Source organism: Callorhinchus milii, unplaced genomic scaffold (genome assembly GCF_018977255.1).
Source record: "Callorhinchus milii isolate IMCB2004 unplaced genomic scaffold, IMCB_Cmil_1.0 Scaffold19, whole genome shotgun sequence".
Taxonomy (NCBI): domain Eukaryota; kingdom Metazoa; phylum Chordata; class Chondrichthyes; order Chimaeriformes; family Callorhinchidae; genus Callorhinchus; species Callorhinchus milii.
The window spans coordinates 2,047,679-2,055,636 of record NW_024704760.1 but is presented as its reverse complement, the minus strand read 5'-3'; the positions used below and the strand labels follow the sequence as shown (position 1 = coordinate 2,055,636).

At 45.9% G+C, this 7,958-nt stretch overlaps 1 protein-coding gene across 1 annotated transcript; it reads right to left on the bottom strand.

Moving 5' to 3' along the window:
- Positions 1-417: 417 nt before the first annotated feature.
- LOC103174132 (protein BTG1-like) lies at positions 418-5,114 on the bottom strand. Its single transcript, XM_042342175.1, has 2 exons — positions 4,829-5,114; positions 418-2,057 (listed from the first exon to the last, which is right to left on the bottom strand). The coding sequence occupies exons 1-2, from the start codon at positions 4,938-4,940 to the stop codon at positions 1,720-1,722; spliced, it is 450 nt and encodes a 149-aa protein (XP_042198109.1). The 5' UTR covers positions 4,941-5,114; the 3' UTR covers positions 418-1,719.
- Between the last annotated feature and the right edge of the window lie 2,844 nt (positions 5,115-7,958).

The following is a 7,958-nucleotide window of genomic DNA, read 5'->3' as shown; positions in this document are numbered from 1 at the left end:
GTTGTGGGTTCAAGCCCCTCTCCAGGACTTGGGGAGTCACATAAGTCTGAGATGACACTCCAATATAGCTCTGTCCCAGTGTCCTGGTCAACAAATCCCCCAAATAATAAAAATTGGGTCATTCACTCCATGGCTATTTGTGGGACTCTGCTGTGTGCAAACTAGCTACTGCACTTCACCCACAACAGCCTGTGAAGCACTTTTGAGATGACTTGACAAAGTGAGAAGGAGCTATAATCGAATGCAAGGATCATTATTATTCAGTCCGTATTTGGAATAGCTGTTCACAGTGTTGCAGTGAAATCCGATTACTCGATAACCCGACTGGAATTTCCCCCGGCTTCCCAATGATCTGGACTTCCTCATCGCGCAGACAGATTCCCTTCCACGTCCACCCACCAAATAAAAGCAAGATGCTTTTCCATTGAAAAAAGTATGCTTTTAATTAAAACTCTTTAAAATAGAAAACTGTACAATTCCTCCAATATGCCTGTACAATACTTAAGAAAAAATGTACAACAGCTTAGATTCACATAGCTTAAACTGCCCCCACCCCATCCCTCCCCACCCACCCCCCACCCCCCACAAAAAAAACCTTGCACTGGGTACAAAGTTGACTAATATCTGCACGATAATCGCTACCAAAAGGGAATCTGCGGGGTTCATTAAAAACAGCTTTGCATTAATACATAAAATCAGTGTCAGTTTTAAGGTAAGCTACAGGAATCCTTTCACAGTTTAGTCAAAAAAAAGGCAGTGGATGATTTCTTCCCCGCCCCCCCCCCCACTTTTTATATATAAACATATTAAGAACTGTAAAACTTAATGGAAACTGATCCCCAAGTTACACACAATACTTAAAGAACGTCGGGGGCAAAGCATCGTTTCTTTTAAAAACATTTCAGTTGATTTTTTTTTAAAAAAAACATGGTCAAGACTCCTGCATTGGAACTTTTAAGCTTTTTAAAAAAAAAGGGGGTGGTGGTGGGGGGGGGGGGTTGGAAGGTGGAAAAAAAGTATCTTCATACCAAAATATACCAAAGTTGCAATCCTTTTTTTTTAAAAACTTGGAAAGAAATCTCTAAAGTGTTCATTTTCAGTGCTGTGTTAAAATTTAGCTGCCAACGTTCCACGTTGGGGAGCAAGGGTTCGGGGGTGAAAGGGAGGTTTCCCCACAATAATAAAAATAATTCTTTTGAGCAAAACATTTACACGTAGCCAATTAAATCCCTATCCTCAAGAACTACTGGTAACCACAAATACAGGATGTATTGGGGGTTACAAATAGTGGGACAACTTTCTCCAAAAACATTCCACTTGTGAAACAAGACTTAACTGCGATGCCGGAAAAAACGTTTCACAATTGAAGCTAACATCCCATTCGAGAGAGAGATCTATATTTTATATATATATGTATAAAAAAAAATCCCTTGCAGAAGATTTTCCCAATCCATATAGATGGAGGTTTAAAAAAAAAACCGGATAAAAAAATATTCCTTCTGTATACCACAACTGGCCGGATTGTTTTTTTTATCAGGGTTTTTTTAAAAAAATATTGTAAAAAAAAATCAGGACGCAGTATTTTTGTGCGTCCCAGTGTTTTAAAAAAAAAGCCACTTAAGGAAGGTATAAGGTACACTGCCGAATTCGCAAGTTGGAGCTATTTATGTGTATATTTATGGGGGGGGACTTTCGTTAATATATTTTAAAAAAAGAGTCTCAACTTGAAACGGTCATCCAGTAGTTTTTGGGAGGGCTGGACCTGCCCATATTGAGCTCGGTTTTGCAGGTCAACATGCCCCTGGTATTGGTGGGCGGTGGAGGGGCTTCGTAGAGGACGCAGATGGAGCCGTCTTCGCCGATGCGGTAGGACACCTCGTAGGGGTCGACCCAGAGGGTGAGCTCGCTGGGGAGAAGCCTGTACAGCTGGTTGCTGGTCAGTCCGATTTTGTTGGCAGCTCTTCCTATCAAGGGGTCCATTTTGTGGTTGATCCGGATGCAGCGATATCCAGAGCCTTTGCAGGGTTTCTCCGGGAACCAGTGATGTTTGTAATGTTCTGAAATAGGAGAGAGAGAGGGAGAGGGAAAGAAATAGGAACACAAGAAAATGAGAAATTAGCATTTGGTGACAAGCGCAAATGACGTTCGCACTGCGCCTTTCGTTAGTAAAACAGCTTACGCTAAAACATTGACGGTTTAAAAATAACTATGTTAATATCAATTAAAAATGCCACTTTTTCCAAAGAATTACTATCTCAGCCACAAGCTTTTGTTCGGCTTTTTAAAAAAAAAAATTTGGAAGAAAGGGGAGAAAAAAACGTTTCATTGAGCAAAACAAAACTGCTACTTGTGTTTTCCTTTGAGCTTTTAACAGTTTCAAACTTGGTGCGAACGAAACAACCTGAAGGAAAATATTTTTTTTAAAAAGTGTCCCAACAGAAAGAAAGAAAACTTTTGCCACATTTTGTTTTACTAATAAACGTCATTATTTACAGTTGCGGCCGCAACTTTGGTTTTTAAACAAACTTTGAAGGAAAGAGGGAACAAAAAGTTTCAGCGGCTTTGGCTATAAAGAAACGAGACGTGGAAGCAAAAGGCTTTCGACTTCTTATTTTTATTTACCAAATACAAATAAAAAAGCTTGAAACAAACTTTCTACCCAGTGGTTTCTCTTCCAGAGATGGCAACAGCTTCCACTGAAGTTAAATGAAGTCGAAGATAGTTTTTCTCTCCTAAAGGACTTGAGAGGTGGGGGTTTTGTTTAAAAAAAATCTTTTTTAATTTGTTGTTGTTGTGAAATTAAAAAAAAACTTTTTTTTAAGTGAGAGAGGTATATTAAAAGAGATTAAACTATTTAGATTGTGGTTTTTTTTACCAGCTAATTAACTCTAAAGGGGGGGGGGGGGGGAGAAAAAAAACACCCCCCAAAGGGTTTTGGGTGCAAAAAAAAGTTTAGTTACTTGTAGGAAATTTAAAAAAAAACTTTTTTTGAGAGAGGGAAGTATATTAAAAGAAATGAAACTATTGATTTTTTTTAACCAGTGAACTAACTCTAAAGGAAGGGAGGTGGTGGGGGGGGGGGGAGGAAAAAAAAAAACACCCCCCAAAGGGTTTTGGTTTCAAAAATGACAAGTTTGGTTACTTGTAGAGGAAATGTTCCCATATTAAAAAAATTCCCTTTTGTTCTGCGTCACATATAGTGTGGACTTGTTTTTTTTCCCCAAAAAACTCTCGGCCTTATTTTCTTTCTTCACGTACAGTAACTTTTTTTTATATATAATAATAAAATAATAAAAAACAAAAAAGTTTCTTTGGTTTTTATGACTTTCCCTCTATTTGCATTAATCATAACAACCATTAAACCTCGAGGACGTTTTTTTTTCGTGGCTTTGCATTTTTAGGCAAAGAATTTTTTTTGTGGTTAAAAAAAATAATAATTTTTGTTAAATATAAAAAAAATGAACAATTTTTTTTATATTATTTTTTTTCTTCTCTCTGTCTGTCTGTCTGTCTGTCTGTGTCTCTGTCTTTGTCTCTCTTTCTCTCTATAACCCTCTATAAAAGTTCAGGTTTGAGAGAGAGAACATTTTGAGTTGAGGTTAACAACGAGTCACTAAAACAGAACTTAAAACAGAAACCAGAAATAAAACAACAATACACAGAGAGAGAGAGAGACAAACGCGCTGCAAACTGGAGACCGACAAAACTTTTATTATAACACCTTATTTTTTGGGGGAGAGAGAGAGTGGGGGAGAGGGAGAGAGAGTGGGGGGAGAGGGAGAGAGAGTGGGGGGAGAGGGAGAGAGAGTGGGGGGAGAGGGAGAGAGAGTGGGGGGAGAGGGAGAGAGAGTGGGGGAGAGGGAGAGAGAGTGGGGGGAGAGGGAGAGAGAGTGGGGGGAGAGGGAGAGAGAGTGGGGGAGAGGGAGAGAGAGTGGGGGAGAGGGAGAGAGAGTGGGGGAGAGGGAGAGAGAGTGGGGGAGAGGGAGAGAGAGTGGGGGGAGAGGGAGAGAGTGGAGAGGGAGAGTGGGGAGAGGGAGGAGAGGGGAGAGGGAGAGGAGAGAGTGGGGGAGAGGGAGAGAGTGGGGGAGAGGGAGAGAGAGTGGGGGAGAGGGAGAGAGAGTGGGGGGAGAGGGAGAGAGAGTGGGGGAGAGGGAGAGAGAGTGGGGGAGAGGGAGAGAGAGTGGGGGAGAGGGAGAGAGAGTGGGGGAGAGGGAGAGAGAGTGGGGGAGAGGGAGAGAGAGTGGGGGAGAGGGAGAGAGAGTGGGGGAGAGGGAGAGAGAGGGAGAGAGAGGGGGGAGAGGGAGAGAGAGGGAGAGAGAGAGGGGGAGAGGGAGAGAGTGGGGGAGAGGGAGGGGGAGAGGGAGAGAGAGTGGGGGGAGAGAGAGAGAGAGAGTGGGGGAGAGAGAGAGAGAGAGTGGGGGAGAGAGAGAGTGGGGGAGAGAGAGAGAGAGAGTGGGGGAGAGAGAGAGAGAGAGTGGGGGAGAGGGAGAGAGAGAGTGGGGGGGAGAGAGTGGGGGGAGAGTGGGGGAGCGATCGATCGGAACGATCTTCGTTAAGAAAACGCACCGAGAACCCCGTTCCGTTAACGAAAACATTCCCAGTCGGGGGAATAAAAGGTGCGGCACAAGGCACAAGCGCTTCCAGACGCCTCGACCGGGTGGGAAAGGCGCTGCTGCCCCGGGGGGGGGGTGGAGTGGAGTGGGGGGGGTCGCAAAGGCTTAATCGCTGTCTGGTAATTATTATTACTATTGGATCATCATCATTGTTATTAGTATTATTATTATTATTATATATTATTATTATTATGATGAATAGACGCCGCACTCACCCGCCAGAGATTCCTGCAGCGAGTGGCTGAAGACCTGCAGCTGTCCGGGGCTCACTAAGCCCGTGTTGCGGAGTAGTCTACTCACAAAGCCCACGGCCGCCGAGATCTCCATGGCTTTGGGCTTCTTTCCTTTCTTCCTTTCCTTCTTTCTTCTTTTCTTCCTTTCTTTTTCTTTCTTTCTCTCTCTCTCTCTCTCTCTCTCTCTTTCTTTCCCCTCTTTTCCACTCTCACTCCCGTCTTCGAATACCCCCCTCACACACACACACACACACACACCCGGGAATCCCCCCCTTCGTCACCCAAACTTTCTTTTTTTGTTGTTGTTGTTGTTGTTGGGGGGGGACACACGACACACTCCTGGGGGTCTTGGGGTCTGGTCTCCTCTTCTCCCCTTTTTTTCTCTCTCTCTCTCTCCCCTCTCTCTCTCTCCTTGAGGATAAACCTTCCTGGGATCCTTCTGTCTCTTTTCCTTCCTTCCTCCTTCTCTCTGTATATAGATATATAAAAAATATATATATATATATATATATATATAAAATATAGAGATGGGGATCAGAGCTCTCAATGCAGAGACCCCACAGGAGAAGAGGAGGAGGGAGTGCTGAGGAGGGAGGGATGGAGGGAGTCCTGAGGAGGGAGGGATGGAGGGAGTGCTGTTGCCCACAGAACCTGCTGTGGGTGTGTGGCTGTGATGATGGTGATGACCACCCCCTGGGGTACCCTTCTCGCTGGTGATGGATGGACAGACGGACGGATCACCCCCCGAGAGCTCCTTCTCGCAGCTCCGCTCCGCGCGGTCTGTCTCTCCTCGACCGCCGGCGCCTCCTTTTATAGGGTGGTCTCACAATGCCGCGACGTCATCCGAGGGGGTGGGCGGGGCGGGCAGGCCCCGCCCATCGCCCCGCCCCCGCCCCCCCCCGGGCGCTCCGATTGACGCGGCCCCTCGACCAATCAGATCTCGAATCGCCACAAAGGGCGGCCAATGGCGGCGACGGGCGTTGGGGAAGCGCCCCGCCCCCACGCCCGTAGGCTTGCTGACCAATAGGAGTCTAGGGGCGGGGCGAGGGGGGAAAGGGGGCGGGGACGGGGCGTGGCCAGTGAGGGGTGTTGGGAGGGGAGGGGTCAATGACGTGAGTGATGGATGACGTAGGAGCAGCTGGTCTTGTTACTGGGAAATTTAGCCACAAAGAAGCTCAATGGCTCTCATAGAGAGATGGTGGCACAAGGCAGCCCTGACTCAAGGGGGAGGGGGTTCGAGACCACCCACCAACCCCTCCCACCAACCCCCACCCACTAATCCCTACTAGCACCCACCCCCCCCCACCCCCCACCCCCCACTAAGCCCCACCAACCCCCCCACTAACACCCACCCCCCACCACACACCAACCCACCCCCCCCAATAACCCCCACCCCCCGCCCCACCCCCAACGCCACCCCCCACCCACTAACACCACCCCCCACCCCCTCCCACACCAAACCTTACCGAGGCAAGTGCCCCCCACCCCCCCCCCCCAAAAAAAAACCGCGTCACGTCTCCCAGGGGTTTGGTCCGTTTCCGCCCTTCGAGCTCTGGGTCCGCGGGGCGGGGAAACCAAGTGGGTGGTGTTGGGATGGGGGGTTGGAACGGCTGTCTTTAAGGCACCCGGGTGTCGGAGTTCGTTTTGAATGAGTTTCTGATGGAACGGTGACTCTATTTTAAGTTACTCATCTCGGGGTGTGGGCGTTGGTGACCCATTTAACACCCCGTCCCCTCGTCGCCCTGACTGAGCGACTTGCTGGGCCGTTTCAGAGGGTGTTAGGAATCAGCCATGTCGCGTGGAGACTGGAGACACGTGTCAGCCTGGCCGAAGGGTTGGTAGATTTCCTTTCCTGAAGGGCCTGAGTGAACCAATTTTTGAGTTTTTGCATCAAAACAGTGGCTTTTGTGGCCATTTTTCTGATGTTGCCACAAATCACCAATTTTTCTTTTTCTAAAAAAAAATCAAATTACGCATCGCCCACAAAAATATACAGTTAATTCACTTTCCAGTATGTTCTGTGAAGCGCTTTGAGACGTCTCGATGATGTGATAATGTGCTATGTCCAATGCAAGGATTGTTATTGTTATTAAAGTGGGAATCGATCCCATGAATTCCGGGTTCACTAACAGTAACATTGCCCCAACACCACCTTTCCCAAACCCTATCAATCATTCTGAAAACACAGTGAACATAACAGGATGGACTAAGCCATATTCAGGATAAGCCTGAACTTGTTTGAGAAAGTGTTCAAGATGTTTTATTGAAACGTAAACAGTTTTTTGTTGGCAAGTTACCGGTTGTGTTAACTGGTTATTATAATTGTTTATGTTACCACACCCTGTCTTGGTCTGTTTTGGTGCTTTGACTGTGAATGTAAATTGTTTAATTCTAATACAAATTGTTTTGGGAAACTCACTGCTTCGCTCCAAGTGACAGAATTGAGACAGAGCGGAGTTCCCGTGTGCACTCGGGCACTTTTTTAAAGTCTATTTACATCTAGAAATTGCAGCCTTTTATGTATGTTCCAGAGCAGCAGTATCCTGTAGTTTGCATTCTGTATACCAGGAGCTTTTGTTAAAACAGCACTGCGTTGTTTGAAAGATTAGTTCAGTTCAGAAGAGAGAGGAGTAATTACCCCCGATCGAGTTTCAGTGTTTAAAAACACTGCTTTCACAACTAGATTCTAAAACTGCGGATTTTTTTTTTAATCATCAGGTGAACAGTATCTGAGTGGAGTAAATACATTTAACCGTGTAGAGATATATATATATATATATACATATATATTTGGAACACAGACTGAGATCCAGTAAAGCAGGGCTTCAGTGGCAGATGGGTGAGATGTACGGAAATCCTGTCATCATTGAATGCTGAACAAAGGAAGTGAGACGTCATGGCCATTCTGTTGGGGAACAAAGAAAAGTCCTGTGGTTGCACAGTGCATGCGGCAGCCATTGGTTTTCCTCTGTGATTTCATGACTGTTTCTATCAATCAGAGAAAAAAACCCCACTGTTTTAAAAATAGACCCCCAAAGCGTACAGGTTTGAGGATCCAGTTTACTCTTTCTCGAATAGACTCGGTCGCTTTTTTTTGTTTTATCGCTCTTTT